Source organism: Hemiscyllium ocellatum, chromosome 7 (assembly GCF_020745735.1).
Source record: "Hemiscyllium ocellatum isolate sHemOce1 chromosome 7, sHemOce1.pat.X.cur, whole genome shotgun sequence".
NCBI lineage: Eukaryota > Metazoa > Chordata > Chondrichthyes > Orectolobiformes > Hemiscylliidae > Hemiscyllium > Hemiscyllium ocellatum.
This window is the reverse complement of record NC_083407.1, coordinates 97,704,109-97,721,512: the sequence shown is the minus strand read 5'-3', so window position 1 is coordinate 97,721,512 and position 17,404 is coordinate 97,704,109. Positions and strand designations below refer to the sequence as shown.

Genomic DNA, 17,404 nt, shown 5'->3' with positions numbered 1-17,404 from the left:
CATCCGCGCCCTCAGGCCACGCCCCCATGGTTGACCCCCGCTCGCTAGTAATGGCCCCGCCCGCTAGTAATGGCCCCGCCCGCTAGTAATGGCCCCGCCCCATCACGGCCCCGCCCCCATTGTTCGCCCGCCCATTCCGTCGTGGCGCCTTTATAGCCCCGCAGACCCCGCCTCCTGACTGGGCCTCTCCTTCGCGATTGGTCGTTGTTTGGAGCTGGGCTGTGATTGGATGGTGTGTTAGTGCCGGCGGATTGGTTGTTGCTGACCTTTGACCCGCGGTCCGCGGCCTGGCGGGTGAATGATGAAGGATGGCGACGTGCGGTTCGTTGGGGATGAGGAGGTGGTGGAGTATATCACCGAGAAACGGCACGGTGAGTCCCCGGAGAGGCATGGAGAGGGAGGAACGTTTCCAAATCCCGACCCCCTCCTCCCCCTGTCCCTCTCATATTTACCCCCATCCCCAACCCTGTTGCCAGGTGGAGGATCTGAGCTACAGGGAGAGGCTGAACAGGCTGGGGCTGTTTTCCCTGGAGCGTCGGAGGCTGAGGGGTCACCTTATAGAGGTTTATAAAATCATGAGGGGCATGGATAGGGTAAATAGGCAAAGTCTTTTCCCTGGGGTGGGGGAGTCCAGAACTAGAGGGCATAGGGTTAGGGTGAGAGGGGAAAGGTATAAAAGAGACCTAAGGGACAACTTTTTCATGAAGGTGATAGTGTGTGTGTGGAATGAGCTGCCAGAGGAAGTTGTGGAGGCTGGTACAATTGCAACACTTAAAAGGCATCTGGATGGATATATGAATAGGAAGGGTTTAGAGGGATATGGGCCAAACATTGGCAAAGGGGACTAGATTAATTTAGGATATCTGATCAGCATAGGCAATTTGGATTGAAGGTTCTGTTCCATGCTGTCCACCTCTATGACCCTATGAGTCTATAACTGTAATGAATCTTATTCTGTGCGCTCCAATGTTTTCACGTTCCTCTTAAGGTATGTCTATATCTGGATCTCTCTCAAATGAGCCTACATTCTCCAATACACATGTATATTGTTCTCTCTATCATTCATCCCTGATCCTGTCAACCACCTGAGGAATGACTATAACCTTTTATTAGAAAGGGATTTCTGGTATCCCACTGCTTAATAGATTTCACGGTGACTTACTTCACAGGAATTAATCAGAAGAACAATGTGCGTCGAACATTGCTAAACGTGAAGCACAATTCCCAGAATTGGGAGAAGACAGAGCAGGCTCAGGAGAGTCTGGAAGTCTTTAATGAGCGTGATTATGTGGAGGCCCTTGGAGCAGGTGACTCAGGTACTGGCTATAGTGCAACTGTAATCTATCTTGCTGAGATAATGTAACCAGTGATGTCACTGTTGTAAACTCAAGATTATTGAACAGGTCCAGGGCCTCTTACTAGTGTGTGGGGCCCCAGATGTCTAATGTAGGTATAGAGTAAAGAAGTTCCACCATCTAATATAAATTTCAGGAGTATTGAGCAGAAATTGTTCAGTTGTGCTGCTGCCATGATTGCGAAGTTGGTGCAATTGCTTTAGCAATTTGAACTGTACTTCTCTTTGCAGGTTGCCAGGGTGACTTGAGTGATGAGATATCTGCAGCAGGCCGAGATCTCTTCACTTTTCAAACCATCAAAAGGGCAGACAAGATGGCAAAGCTCGGTGAGTTTTGGAGACTACATCTTGTTGGGGATGGGTAACTGTGTGGAGCTTGGGGATGAAGTGAGAATTGTGTTTGGTAGGTAGAGATGTGGAGCTCAAAAACAGGACATGGTGATGCATTTGTGTATCTGTGGCTAATTGTTGGTGAAAGTTTACAGATCCTGGGCAGGTGGGGGTGAGTGGGAGTCATGATTTGTGGTGGGTTGCTGTTATGGAGAGATGTGAGGTTAGAAAGTGTGAATCACCAGAGGAGGAGTTGAGTGACTAAGCTGTGAATGTATTACCAAAGGATCAACAAAATCATTTTACTGATCTCCGACAGTCAAAGTAACAAAGGGACATTCTAACACAGCATTGGCTTTGATACAGAGTTAAGCTCCCCCTCCACACCATCATTAAACACAGAATGCTGGGGTGGGATGACGCGTGGTGGGGTGTGTTGTGTGGTGACGACGTTGGGGAGGTGGTGGGGATGGGAACTACTTCCCTCGCAGGTTGGGTAGCAAATGAGGCAATTCATATTTCAAATGTTTACTATACTGTTTGATTTTCAGCCTCTGAACTAGCCCAGACTCTGGGAAAAAGTGTAACATTCTGTGCAGCTGGCCAGCAATTGACAGCAGATCAGATCACGGATAATGGTGAGTCCACAAATCCAAGCAAACATTGTTGGCTGTGTTGATGCTGTAACTGGGTTAATGTTTGCATTGTAATAAACCATCCCTTCCCCCTGTACTGTGTGCCCTTTGCTGGTTTGGGTACAACCATTGCTATAGCACCCATCTTCATTCAGGATCACAGGATCGATATGTGGGCTGGTATTACCTCTTTTTATATCTGTTCTAACCAAGTGCACAGAGGTCAGTTTTAGACCCAGTTGCTCCCTCCCAGCTGAGACACCATGGCAACTGTGCTGAATGTGGGATTGCCTAGTCTTTGATTTGCCAAAATGTTGTTTGACAGAAATGAGATTCTGTGGGCCATCACCCACTCCCAGCATTGGCACAGTTTGGTTTCATGGGAGCAGCTTCTTCCCAAGCGTGTTTGTTCTGATGATGCATGTTGAAGGATTTTTTGTTTTTCAGGACAATCAAACCAGCGCAAGACCCCATCCAAGGTAAGGATGAAGGAGATCATTTGTTTTCTATCTGTCTGTCCTGAGGTTAAAGAATAATAAACCAATCAGGTTTTTAGGATCAATTCTGGCAAACAGCAGACATCCACCTCTGACCTATGTCTCATCCCTTGGAGTTTTTGAAGAGCAGAGGGTGGACAGTAAGAATAAGTTTTAGGAACAGGAATAGGCCGTTTGGCCCCTTGAGCCAGCTCCCCCATTTATTAGGATCATGACTGATCTGACACTCCTCATGGCTACTTTTCTGTCCTTTTCCCATAGCCTGTGATTCCCCTACTGATCAAGAATCTATCTCAGCCTTCAGTACACACAAGGACTCTCTACCCACAGCTGTCTGTGGCAAGGAGTACCAAAGATACTCAAACCTCTTAGAGGGGAAAAAAATCCTCTCATCTCAGTCTTAAATTGCACTCCTAATTCTGAGACGATGCCCTCTGATCCAAAACAGGAAACATTCTCTCAGTGTTTACCGTATCAAGCTTCAAGAATCCTGTATATTTCAAATTGATCACACCTCATTCTTCTAAATTCCAGCACATAGAGTCCTAACCTGTTTAACCTTTGTTTGTAAGACAATTTCCTGGATTATACCAGGGATAATCCTAGTGAACCCCCTCTGAAGTAACTCCAGTGAATTAACATTTTTTCTTAAATAAGTGAACAAAAACTGTTCTCAGTACTCCAGATATGGTCTCTCTAGCACCATGTACAGTTGCAGTAAGATTCCCTATGCTTAATTCCCAAGCCATTTTGAAATAAGGGCCAACATACTGTTAGAACAAAGAACAAAAGAAAATTACAGCACAGCAACAGGCCCGTCGGCCCTCCAAGCCTGCCCCGATCCAGATCCTCTATCTCAACCTGTCATCTCTTTGCAAAGGTCTGTATCCCTTTGCTCCCTGCCCATACATTTATCAGTCTAGAAACATCTTAAATAACGATATTGTGCCTTCCTAATTACCTGCTGCATCTGTGTGTTAGTTTTGTGTTTCATGCACAAGTACCCCAAGTCTCTTTGTATAGCAGCTTTCTGCAATTTTTCTTCATTTAAATAATACACTGTTCTTTTGGTCTTCCTTCAAAATGAATAACTTCACATTTTCATAAATTATACTCCATTTGTGAACCGTTTGCCCATTTACTATCGACATCATTTTGTAAACTGTTTGTATCCCTTTTGCAACTTAACTTTTGACCTATTTTTGTTACCTGCAGATTGGCTACGGTACTTTCGTTTCCATCATCTAAGTCATTATTATATATTATAAACACTTGCAGTCCCAGCACTTGAACGTTGTGCAACCCCAATTCAGGGCTACAACCTGAAGAAGAACCCCTTATTCCCATTCATTGTTGCCTGCCCATGAACTAATTCTCTAACCATTCTCTAAATGTACTACCTGCAACACCATGGACTGTTATAACTTAATCTTTTGTGAGATCCTTGATGAATGCCTTCTGAAAGTCCAAATATAACACACCTACTGGTTTCTCTCTATCCACTCTAATTGAGACTTCTCTCAAAACTCCTTCCGTAATGTGTCAATTTCTTATTAATTGATTCCAATACTTTTTCAACAGTACATGCTAGACTAATCGGCCTATAGTTACCTGCTTTATGCCTTCCTCCCTTTTCAAATTGGGGTTTCACATTTTCCCAATGCTCTGGTACTTATCCAGAATCTAGGGATTTCTGGAAAATTACAGTCAATGCATCCAATACCTCTGTAGCTGCCTCCTTTAGGATCCTAGGATACAAGCCATCAGGACTTAGCTAGCTTTAGCCCCATTAATTTGTCTAATACTTTTTTGCTGGTGATGGTAGTCAAATCCGACTCACCTCCACCTCCAAAGTACGTTTTAGCATTTACGGAATATTTGAAATATAACCATAAAAACTGTTGCAAAATATCTGTTTAACTCCACTATTATTTCTTGTTCCCCATAACTACCTTCCAGGATTCACTTTCTAAGGGGATTATGTTCACGTTGACCTTTTTAATTTATATATTTAAAGAATCTCTTATTGTCAGTTTTTATATCCTTTGATAGTTTGCCCCTGTAGTTTATATTATCTCTCTTTATTATCTTTTTTAAATGAATCGCTCTTGAAATGAATAAGGGGTGTAGTGATATTCTCAGAGGAAAATCAAGAAGATGATACGTGTATTTGGAGAGACAAGGCCCGATTAGGCATAGTTAGCATGGCTTTATGTGTGGGAAATCATGTCTCACAAACTTGTTCGCGTTTTTTGAGGACATAACTAAAAAGATTGATGAGGGCAAAGTGGTAGATGTTGTCTACTCGGACTTTAGTAAAGTCTTTGACAAGCTTCTGCATGATAGACTAATGAGTAAAGTTAGATCACATGGGGTTCAGGGAGAGCTTGCCAGTTGGATACAACATTGGCTTGACGGCAGGGGACAGGATGGTGTTATAGGGTGTTTTAAAACTCTGTTCTGCACGAATCAATTCTGGGTCCACTTTTGTTTGTCGTTTATATAAACAATTTGGATGAGAATTTGGGAGGCATGTTTGTAAGTTTGCAAATGACACCAATATTTATGATACAGTCGATAGTGAGGAAGGTTATCTAAGATTACAAAGGGATCTTCATCAATTGGGCCAGTGGGCTAAGGAGTGGTAGATGAAGTTTAGTTTGGATAAATGTGTGGTATTGCATTTCAGTAAAACAAACAAGGGCAAATCTTATAGTATTAATGGTAGGGACCTGGATAGTGTTGTATAACAGAGAGACCGAAGAGTTCGGGTACATAGTTCTTTGAAAATTACATCATAGCTAGAAAAGGTGCTTAAGAAGACGTTTAGCATGCTTGCCTTCATTGCTCAGACCTTTTTGAGTTTAGGAGTACATGGGACGCCATTTTGAAGTTGTACAGGATGGTGGAGTAATGTGTTTTTGGAGTTCTGGCCGTCCTGCTATAGAAAGTATATTATTAAACTGGAGAGGGCTCAAAAAAGATTTACCAGGATGTTGCAGGGACTGGAAGGTTTAAGATATAAGGAGAGACTGGAATGTTTATCCCTGGAGCACAGGAAGTTGAGGGGTGATTTGTAGTGGTTTATAAAATCACGAGGGGCATACATAAGATAAATAGCAAAGTTCTTGGCCCCAAGGTTGGGTAGTTCAAAACTAGAAGCATATTTTTAAAGTGAGAGGAGAAAGATTTTAAAAGGGCCTTGAGGGGCAATTTTTTCATAGTGTGGTTCGTATGTGGAAAGAACTGCCAGAGGAGGTGGTAGACCCAGGTACAGTTACAACATTTTAAAGACACTTGGGTAAGTACGTAAACAGGAAAGGTTTAGTGTGATATTGGCCAAATGCAGGTTAATGGGGCTAGTTTAGTTTGGGGAACCTGGTCAGCATGGACAAGTTGGACCAAAGGGTCTGTTTCTGTGCTGTATGCCTCTAGTTCCTGGGCTGTATGCCTCTAGTTCCTGGGCAGCACAATGGCTCGGTGGTTAGTACTGCTGTTTCACAGGGATCCGGGTTTGCTTCCAGCCTCAGGCGACTACGTGGGGTTTGCACATGCTCCCAGTGTCTGCATGGTTTCCTCCCACAGTCCAAAAACGTGCAGGTTAAGTGAATTGGCCATGCTAAATTGCCTGTAGTTTTCAGGGGTGTGTTGGTTAGGAGCATTAATCAGGAGTAAATGTAGAATAGTAGAGGAATGGGTCTGGGTGGGTTACCCTTTGGAGGGTCAGTGTGGATTTGTTGAGCCCAGTGGCCTATTTCCACGTTCTAATTCTACTCCTCTGCTGGATTATGAAATTTATCCCAGTCCTTGGGACTATCTCTGACTTTTGCCTCTGCATATATTTTTTCTTTCACCTTTAAAACTTCCACTAACTTCCCTGGTTAACCCATGGTTGGTTTACCCCTCTCCTAGAATCCTTCCTCTTTACTGGGAAGTATTTTTGTTGAATGTCATGAATTACATCCTTGGAGGGAGCGTTGTTCTGTGTCCAACCCTCTGCTGTACCTGCCATGAGTGTTTGATGGGGACAGTGTAAAGGGATCTTTGCTTTGTGCCAGAGAATTGCTTTATTTGGGAGGGGACAGCCTAGAGGGAGCTTTACTCTCTATCTAACCTATGCCCTTACCCACTTCCCCCAGGAGCCTTGACCTCCCCTTGGCCAAGTGAGTTATCACAGAAAGAAGAGCAGTCTGTGCATGCAATTGGTAAGATTGGCACAGACTAGCATTGGATTCTCGATTTTAGTGAGGTGTGATTAATTTTGTGACTCCATGCATTTTGGGCTGACAGCAGTCAATATTTAATGAAGCCCTGGGTGTGTACAAAGGTGCAAGACTGTTCTTGAAGACCAACAGTTTGGCTGTGTCCTGAACTGAGCTTTCTGGTCCACAGAACAAGAGGAAATATGTGTCAACAACCCCTTACAGACTGAGGAAAAGACTGACTGGTGAGTATGGTGGGAACAGTGGGCCAGGACAGAGCGGTAATGATAAAAAGTTGAACCGATGGAATCCTCCAGCATGAAATAAAATACGAATGGGATGATTCTCAGTGATTAAAACCTCTGTTTTTGCACCCCCCCTCCCCCACCCCTTATCCACACATGTGGGAAGGGTTGTGTCCAGTTCCATTGGTGGGAATAGCGGCTGTGGGGAGGATGGTGGTGCGGAGGGCTGTGTCCAGTTCTGGTGGAGGTCACATGTGAACAGGGGCCATTGTCTGGTCCAAGCATGACATAGGCCACACCCAGGGGAGGAAAGAGTCGGGCTGTGCCTGTGCTAGGATTGGGGGTAGGGGCTGTATCTAGTCCTGGGTAGACAGGCTCCTTTCCCCTATGGTCTGACTGAAGTTGTTGTTTGCTTTCACCAGATTTGGCCGACTTGAGTAGCGGCAGTGAGAGTGATTACTCATCGTCTGATTCCGAAGGAGGAGAGGAGAGCACCCCAGAAGGAGTCTCCAATCCCAGACTGATGCCAGAAGCAGTAACGCCCACTCCAACACCGGGCAAAACCGCAGTCAAGAAATCCAGGAAGCTGGCCCCGGTGAGCACAATGACCCTGCCTAAGGGCACATATGATTCACTCTGAGGAACTTGATTCTTTTTCTGTAATGGTCCTGGCTACACTCTGCCTTGTTTGTAATGAGAATGCCTTTTTTTTTGACCCAGGCTCCAGCTGATGGTCAGTCCAGGCTCAAGTTCCATTCAGGTCTTGACCCAGGAGCTGACCTACGTTGTGGTCCAAGCTCTGCTCCGGTCCAGGCCCAGAGACTGGGCCAGGCCCACACACGCTCAGGGCAGATCTGTGGGCACAGCCCCAGGTCGAGGATGATAGCGATACTGGAGGTTAAAAGTTCGTTAAATGTAATTCAAGCATATACTGTTTTCTACTTTTGTCTACTTTGTTTATTCCAACCCTCATACCACAAAACTCCCAACATCACTGATTACATGTTCCCTGTAGCTACATTTGATCAAGTTCTCACCTCATTACCCTCTATTAACATTTAATCTTTTCCTGTTCCCTGCTTCCACTTGGCCTTGAGTATGCCCTGCCAGATTGTTTTACTAATAGTGATATCTGTTTCTTCCCACAGCTGCGGATGGTGAGGGGATTGCTGTTGATTTTAATGCTGTACGGATTTGACCCTTTCTGTTTTTTTAAAAGTAACAGCTTGTTGTTTCTGCCACTTTGGCTGCAGTTTTGATGAATGATCTGCTAGCAGTCACTATACTGACTGGCGAGGTGATTCAACCTCTAACACAGTCCCTGGGTTACTAGGCTTTGCTGATGTTTCGTCTTCTCTTTAAGCCCAGCCTTGTTGAGCTCTACTTCGAAGCCCACAGCAGTTCAAAGGTTTTGACATCCGATCGCACGTTGCAGAAGTTGCAGACACCAAAGTTGGACCAGGTATGTATAGATGAGACCAACCGTAATTTATTATTGTTAGGGAAGGGCATTGAGGGTTATGGAATCAAGATATTTGGACAGTAGTTACGATATAAAATAAAATTCCCCCATATCACAAAGATCCTTAAAAATCTCCCATTCCTGTGCTGAAAGCTGCAATGACGTGAAGGAGACTGCTACATGGAGTTGCTGTCAATATTTAGTGCTGTCTTCTGGCTGTGGGAGCTCACAGATCCTCCACTGTCACGCTTTAGGTGCAGGGGAAGCTGGTTGGAAAGTTTTAGAGTATTTCTTACCATCAGTACTCCTGTCCCGGCTGCCTTCCTGAGAATTTGTGGTTTGCTTCCCATCCTGATTCAGGAAACCTTAGAGAGGCTGCTAAGTGATGACACTGTGCCCTTTGCTCCCGAGATCAGGCAGCTCAACAAGCAACATGAGAAGCTCTTTCGCAAATGGATGCTGCAAACACAGTGAGTATGAGACACAAACTGGCTGGAGTGCACTATATTAGAAGGCACGACTGTACATAGGCAATAGATAGCCTTTAAAGAACTATTACATGACATAAAGCCAGTATACATTCCTTCAAGGTAGAAAAACTCAGGTCAGTGAACTGGGGTATAAAAGGCTGTCTGAAATTATATCAGATTATAAGAAAATGCCTGTAAACTTGCCAGAAGTAGATAATTCTGAGGTTTATGGAATACAACAAATAAGGACCAAGAAACTGATAAGGAAAGGAAAAATAGACTATGAATGGAATCTAACAGAAATCATAAAAACAGACTAAAAGCTTCTGTAGGTGTATGTCAAATGAAAGCGCTTGGCTAAAAGAAATGTGGGTCAGTTTCAGGTAGAGTCAGAAGAATATAGGTGGCAGGTGGCTCAGTGGTTAGCATTGCTGCCTTGCAGTGCCAGGGACCCAGGTTCAATTCCAGCCTCGGGTTACTGCCTGTGTGGAGTTTGCCACGTTCTCCCCGTGTCTGCTCCGGTGTCCTCCCACAGTTCAAAGTTGTGTAGGTTAGGTGAATTGGCCATGGTAAATTGCCCATAGTGTTCAGGGATGTGTAGGTCAGATCCATTAGTCAGGGGAAATGTAGAGCAATAAGATAGGTGAATGGATCTGGGTAGGACTTGTTGGGCCAAATGGCCTGTTTCCACGCTTGTTGGAATTCTGTAGGGAGTCTATGAACTTTAGTCCCCACTAGAAGAAATGGCAAGAAGTTAAATGATTATTTTCCCTTTCAACCTGAGGAAGGGACTAGAGATCCAAATGTCTCATAAGGATGAGGGTTAGAAGGAAATCCCCCTGAGATTTTAAGAAATTAATGGGGGTGAAAGTCAGTGAATTTCTAGGACCTGATGGTCTATATCCTCGAGTGTTGAAGGAGGTGGCAATAGAGATAGTTGATGCATTGGTGATTGTCTCCTAAACTTCTATAGAATTTGGAATGAATCTTGTGCATTGGAATGTCACCTTCCTATTTAAGGGAGTGACCGAGAGCTACAGGAACCACAGAACTGTTAGCCTTGCATCGGTTGTAGGGACAACGGTAGATTCTGTTATAGGGGATGGGATAAATTGTCAGTGGGCATAGCCAGCATGGATTTATGATTGGGAAGTTGTGTTGGAGTTCTTAAAGATAATACTAACAAAGCCGATATAGGAGAGTCAATGGAGACTGGTTAGGATGTAATGTGCTGGCATAGATTAATGATTGGTTAACAGACAGAAAACAACCGAATAAGATTAAATGGATCTTTGTTGCATGTGGGGTAACTCAAGGAAAAGTACTTGGGGCCCCAGCTCTTCACAATACATTTCAATTATTTGGGGGCAAAATGTACTATTTCCAAATTTGCAGATGATGCAAAGCGAACTGAGAACATGTATTGCGAGGCAGATGTTAGGCAGCTTCAGGATTTGGATAGGCTTAGATGATTGTCAAGAACAAGGCAAATGGAAAATAATGTGGGGAAACATACGAGGTTTGGTAAACGAAACAGATGTGCAGATTATTTCTTGAAATGAAAGGTTGCGAATATTGATGTACGAAGGACCTCAGTTTCTTCCTCAATAAATCACTGAGGACTAACATACAAGTGCAGCAAGCTGTTACGAAGGCTAATGAAATGTTAGCCATTATTGTGACAAAATTTGAGTACAGTAGCTGTGAAGTCTTACTTCAGTTGTATAAGAGCTCGGTTCAACTGTACCAGGAGGACTCTGTGTGCTATGGTCGTCCTATCGCAGGAAAGATGATTTTGCCATAGAAGGATTGCAATGAAGATTCCTCAGAATTGTTCCCGGGATGGCAGGATTGGACCAGATTGGGCAACTGTATCTGTATTCCCCAGAATTTTCAAGAATAAGGGGTGATCTCGCTGAAACTGAGTGAATGCTCAAAGGTCGGGTAGGTGCTGGTAAAATGTTCCCCAGATTGTGAAGATTAGAATCGAGTCTCAATTTAAAAATAAGGGGAGGTCCCAGAGGGGGTTATGAGCCTTTTGCAGTTCGCTACCCCAGCAGATTGAAGAAGTTGTGTATGTCTAAGGTGTGGATTGATAGTTTATCCGTGGCAACAGAGGTATGAGGATGGAGTGGACAAAAGGATCGATGTGTTCATAGTCGTAATGAGTAGTGGGGCAGACTCAAAAGGCTGAATGGCCTACAAGATCCTCTGAGCATGGTAGTGTGTCTGACACTGGATTGTTGTCCTTTTATTCAGCTCTTGATCTGCTTCCCTCTTTCTTTGCCTTTTACCCATCTCTCTCTCCTTGCATCTTATCTCTTTTCCCTCCCACTGTTTCCCATCTTCCTCCTCCCTTATGTCCTCTCTCGCTGTCTCTCTTTGTTCATACCCACACACTCTCTAGGTTGGGCTTTAGCCTTGTGTTGTATGGACTCGGCTCCAAGAGGGAGTTGCTGGAAGAATTCCGCTGCCAGATGCTGCAGGAAGCTGTCCACGTGGTAGTGAATGGATTTTTCCCAAGTATCACAATTAAGTCTGTGAGTATTTGCAGAGGAGTGAGCTAACGTCAAAATGTGGAACCTTCGTCAAGGAAAGGCAAAGGTCTTGATTGTTACTGCATTTCAAACAAAGAGTGAGCCTATGGCACAGATGAACTCTACTCCTCCTCACTCCCCATCTGTAAATCACTATTGGGGATCCTTGAGGCAGGGTCTGGGTTGTGAGAGGATCTGCAGGGTTGGTATTGACCATAAGGCTGTGGTGGGGGAGGTTGAGGGAAGGGGCTATATGTGTGGAGGCTGGTCTGTGGGCTGGGGCAGGTTCATTGTGGGGCTGGGGTAGGTTAGAGTCACCTCGTGTTATAACTGAACAATTACTGTGCTGCAGATTCTGAACTCGATAACAGAGGAGGTTTTAGGATTTGAAGGAACCTTCCGGAACCCCGTGGACCAGCTCAACTACATCATCAGGGCATTTCAGGAGGGTTTGTATCTACAGCGATTATCCATGTCACGGTCACCTATTGATGGTGAGGAGAGGTAGGAACGTTGGCCACTGGGGAGTGTGGGGGTAATCTGTCCAGGATGGATTACCATAAATTGGTGATTCGGGGAGTCCCAGTGGGGCAGTGGGGTCTGCACACCTCTGGTGGGGGAAGCAAGGGGAGGGTAGATGCTGTCTGTACCATCTTATGGGTTTTTGGAGAGTTTTTTTTCCAATCTGTTTCTCCCCTCCAGATTCCACACTGGATCTTTATCTTCTGATCCACAACATCGACGGACAGATGCTGCGAGGGGATAGGAACCAGCAGATACTGGGCCAGCTCAGTGCCATCCCTGGCATCCACCTCCTGGCCTCCATTGATCACCTGAATGCCCCGCTGAGTGAGTGTCTGCGGTGTGCGTGCGTGTCTGTGTGTCTCACGGTGACGTCTCACTCTTTCCCCAGCCTTGACTCTGCGCCTTGATTGAGAATGCCAAAGCTGGCAAGAGTCTGTGACTTGCTGCCTCACCCCAGCTCCTGCACTGCACACTGACATGTCCCTGCTGAATAATATCTCAGTCTGGCTCCTTTCATTCCCCCCCCCCCCACTCTGTGCTTGGGAGAGAAGGCAGGGGTTTGTTAAGGAAGTGCCCACACAGCTCTTAGATTCAGACCAAACTTTCAGGGGGGGGTTTGGCTGCACAGTTGCCATGACTCTGTCTGCAGGTGGCAGATTCTGTAATGGATGGGGGGTGTGGGGAATCTTTGGGATTGGAGTTTGGGAAATCCTGTGGGTTGGAGAGGATTTCTCTCTGTGGGTTGCAGAGAGCAGCTGTGACATTTGCCATTCTGTTTCCCTCCCTGACAGTGTGGGACCAGACGCGGAGCTGTCTCTTCAACTGGCTGTGGTGTGAGGTGACCACCTTCAAATCCTATGCAGAGGAAACCTCGTATGAGAACTCGCTGCTGGTCAAACAATCGGGTGCCTTGGCACTGAGCTCACTGATCCACGTACTGCGCAGCCTCACCCCCAACGCCAGGTAACGGGGTCCAGGGTGGGTTAGGAGAGGGGCAGAGGTGCTGGGGGTGGGACTGTGATGGCAATCAGGTGGAGTGCAGTCAAAGGTGGTCCAAGCCTCTGCAAACAAAAGGTCACTGAGGATCACCTCATCTTTCCTCCCTAAGCCCAGGGAGGGGGGGGTGGGTCAGGGTGGGTGGTGGGTTGGAGAGACAGGGGCTGTGTGGTTTGGGGTGTGGACAATGACTGCAATTTTCACTGGTGAGTGAAATTTGAATATAGACAGGATAGTGGTGTTGAAATGTCCAGATCATTACAGGCGTAGAAATTAGGAGGGACAGTAGGCCATTCGGCCCTGCAAACCTACTCTGTCACTCAGTAGGACCATGACTGATCCTCTATCTCAATGCCATCTTCCCACTTCCTCCCTCAATGCCTTTTACAATCTTAAAAATGAATCCATTTCTTTCTTGAATGTATTTCAGTGACTTGACCTCCTCAGCCTTCCGTGCTAGAGAATCACACAAGTACACTGGCCTTTCAGTGAGGAAAGCTTTCCTCATTCTCCACCCCCGCACCCCTCTCTCCTCTCCCCCCCCCCCCCCCCCCCCCCCCCCCAACCAAAACAATGGCCTCTCCTGGAGTTTGAGAGTCCCTAAGGAGGAAAGGTTGGGCCTGTGTTCATTCAAGTTCAGAACAGTTGAGAGTTGATCATATTGAAACATTAAAATGTCCCGAGGGGACTCAACAGGGTGAATGCTGAGAGGATATGTCTGCCTCGAGGGGGAGACCTGAATAAGATGATATAGCTTAAAAACAAATTAGGTGTCTCCCCTTTTGAGAATGACGAGGATTTTTTTTCTTTTGAGGATTGTTAGTGTATTTTCTTCCTTGGAGAGCAGTGGAGGTGGAGTCATTTCATTGGGTTATTCATTTGAATTGGGACTTCTGATCGACAAGGATTGTACAAGGCAAGGAGACGGCAATTAAGGCATTACCAGCTGAGAGCTTACTAAGTGACAGAACAGGCTCCAGAAGCCTGCCCTTGCTTCTAACTCTTAAGTTCTGACACATCCTTTCTATTTGTTGTGCTGCAGGGGAATATTTAAACTCTTGGCTCGGTTTCAGTTGGAGAACAAGGATAACTCGTACTATCCAGGTAAGCACAGGTGGTGCATAGAAACGGGTAGGCAAATGGTTAGGACGAGAGATGGAGGTGTGGCAGATGGTACAGCCCTTCCCACGCCAAGCACGGGTTCATGCTGTGTGGAGAGGCAAGACTTGTCCAGATACTTGCTGCCAATCTCAAGGGATAATACTCATGTGGGCAGTGCTTGATGTGCTGGGGATGTTCCCAGGATTTGCTGCACAGGCCTGAGTGTTTTTGACGGGTCGTTGGACTGGGGGATGAAGATGACCCTATGTCTCTCTGTATTCCGTGTGCTGTGGGTGTTGCTGGCAATATCAGCATTTATGGCCCCTCCATAATTGCCCTTGAAGTGAGTGGCTTGCTAGGCCACTTCAGGAGGTATTTAAGAGTCAATCACATTGCTGTCGATCTGGAATCCAATGTAGTCCAGAGTAAGTAAGGGTGCCAGCTTTCCTTCCTTACAGGACATTAGTAAGTCAGATGGGCTTTTAATGAAGGATGGCACAGTGGATAGCACTGCTGCCTCACAACACCAGAGACCCGGGTTCAGTTCCCCCGCCTCAGGCAACTGTCTGTGTGGAGTTTGCACATTCTCCCCATGTCTGCGTGGCTTTCCTCTGGGTGCTCCGGTTTCCTCCTCCAGTCAAAACTGTGCAGTTAGGTGAATTGGCCATGCTAAATTGCCCATAGTGTTAGGTGTAGGGGAATGGGTCTGGGTGGGTTGCTCTTCGGAGGGTCGGTGTGGATGACACTTCGCATGGTCACCATGATACAGGCTGGCTTTCAATTCCAGATTTTTTAATTAATTGAGGTCTACCAGTTGCTGTGGTGTGATTCGAACCTATGTTCTCTGCATGTTAGCCTGGACCCTCTGGATTATTATTCCTGTCATTAATACAAACCTTTTGTCCTTAGGCTTATCCTTTCAGGATTTCTACCAGCGATGTCGAGATGCCTTCCTGGTGAACAGTAACCTCACCCTGCGGGCACAACTGACTGAGTTCCGAGATCACAAACTCATCAGGAATAAAAAGGTGAGGCACAATTTGCCCGAAATATACCCCTGAGCCAACGAGCGACTCTTGCCCCATGGTGTACACCACACCCCTGAGCAGTTCTCCCTTTTAGCTGCGGTCTGAAAGTCTGCAATGTGCCTGTTGTGTTTGGAAGTCACTGTCATGCACAGATCTCTGAGATCTACATGGAGGAAAAAGGAATTGGAGGGAATGTAGCCCCGAGCCAGTGAGGGACTCATTAATGTACACTGCATTCAGCCAGATCAGTTGCAAGATTCCTGCTGTAATGATGCTGTCACTTTGAGAGGTTATTTTGTCCTTTTTTTTAAATTGTGGAGAGGTTGTAAGGCAGAGGTACTGAGCTGACTAGTTAAAACCCTCGTGTAAACTGCTTGAGAGGCCTGGGGTTTTTGTTTAAACAGCTTGAGTGGGTTTTTGTTTTTCGTAGCCTTAGAGGCTGTGGGGGTCTCAACAGAGTTGGAAGCTTCAGTGAATGTCTCCTGGATTAGAGAACTGCATGTGAGAATCTGTGTCTGAATTTACCGTTTAACCAAGGGATGTGTTTATGGGATGTGACTGTATTGCAACAGTTAATTAGCAATGGATACTGTATCTATTCTGTTAAGTTTTCCAACAGTTAAGTTATTCTAAATTTGCCTCTCTTTGGTTGTATTTGCCTTTAAGAAAACGTTAGGGTCTAGACTACCTTCTTAAAATATTTTCAGAAAGTCTGCTCTGGTCCATAACCCTGCCTAATTTCTACCATTCTCCAAATTCCCATTTGAAGCCCCGGTGGTGCTCTGCTGCCCTGCCTCAGTTAGCACTCAATGAGCTTGTTAATCGATGGGAAAAATGAGAGCACATCCCTCTCCACCCTGTTGGCGGAGGAGCCATGTCTTACTGTCAGGAATAGCGGGAAGCAGGGTTGGGTTGCTTGAGTGGATCAATACCCTAATGTATCCATTGCTGTTTACTTCTGCCAGGGTGCTGATGGTGTTGAGTATCTCATCATTCCTGTTGACATGGCAACGCTGACTGACTTCCTTGAAATGGAGGACAAGGAAACCTAGATGGAAGCGTGAGATTTTAGCGGATGGATAGCCAACAGCTCCAAAATTCCAGGAGTGACAAAATCTCAGACTCCAATCTTCAGTGGCACATGTTTGATGTGAGGTTCAGAATGGAAATCTACACTGCAGTGAGCTTTGCCACTTGTTCAATGTCCCAGTGGCTGGTAACCAGGTTAACCTTCATGGCTCTGTGAGAGTTCGAGAGACTCTGTTTCCTGAGTGAGTGGTGTCAGCTTTGTGCGGTTATTACCTCGGATGATCTGTTTTGCCTAATGTTGCGAGATGCATCCTATAATTATTTTGCTGTGGAATCCATCATATTTTAAAACCAGAATCCTTGTTGCCTACATCACACTGTTGCAGATGCTGCTGTTATTTGCCAAGTTCTGTTGAAAAGAAAAAATTCTATTAAAAGATATTTTAAACTGTATTTTAGGAAGCATATTGGCGTTGGATTTCATCACTCTGTACTGCCTTCTAAACCACACTGTGTACGTATGAACTAGCTGTGCTCATGCAGGAGATTTAACCCATCTCCTGCTCACTTGCCCTATTGTCCACTAAACTAATCACCACATTATTCATTAATACTATGAACTATTTGCTGTATTGGCACTTGCTGCATACGGGTTGCTCGTCAATGTGATGAACATCCAAGCTCTCCCACTTGTTATGGGTGGAACATACTGCCTTCTGTACCTTTTAATTGACCCAAAAATTACCCATTAAAGTACAAAATCTAATAAACACTAACAGTTAACTAGTAAGTATAGTAATTTCAACAGGTTATTTAGAATCGAGTAAGATAACTAAAGAGATGTACCTCTCTGCTCACTCTCCTTTACCTACTGGATCTCTCACTGCTGACCTCCCTCTAGTGATGTTCTGGCCTCTCTTGCTCCTTTGTTATCTGGTTAGATGGGGATGCACTCACCTGGTTCCATTCATGGGCAGAGAATCACCTGAAATG

At 45.4% G+C, this 17,404-nt stretch overlaps 1 protein-coding gene across 1 annotated transcript; it reads left to right on the top strand.

Annotated features, from left to right (window-relative positions):
- Nucleotides 1–281: 281 nt before the first annotated feature.
- Nucleotides 282–16,864, top strand: orc2 (origin recognition complex, subunit 2). The gene is made up of 16 exons (XM_060827555.1): nt 282–371; nt 1,170–1,316; nt 1,586–1,681; nt 2,236–2,322; nt 2,767–2,798; nt 7,209–7,263; nt 7,686–7,858; nt 8,627–8,725; nt 9,086–9,195; nt 11,603–11,735; nt 12,085–12,181; nt 12,435–12,581; nt 13,049–13,220; nt 14,296–14,357; nt 15,264–15,382; nt 16,348–16,864. Exons 1-16 carry the CDS (start codon nt 299–301, stop codon nt 16,432–16,434), a joined length of 1,689 nt encoding a protein of 562 aa, XP_060683538.1. The 5' UTR covers nt 282–298; the 3' UTR covers nt 16,435–16,864.
- The last annotated feature ends 540 nt before the right edge of the window (nt 16,865–17,404 follow it).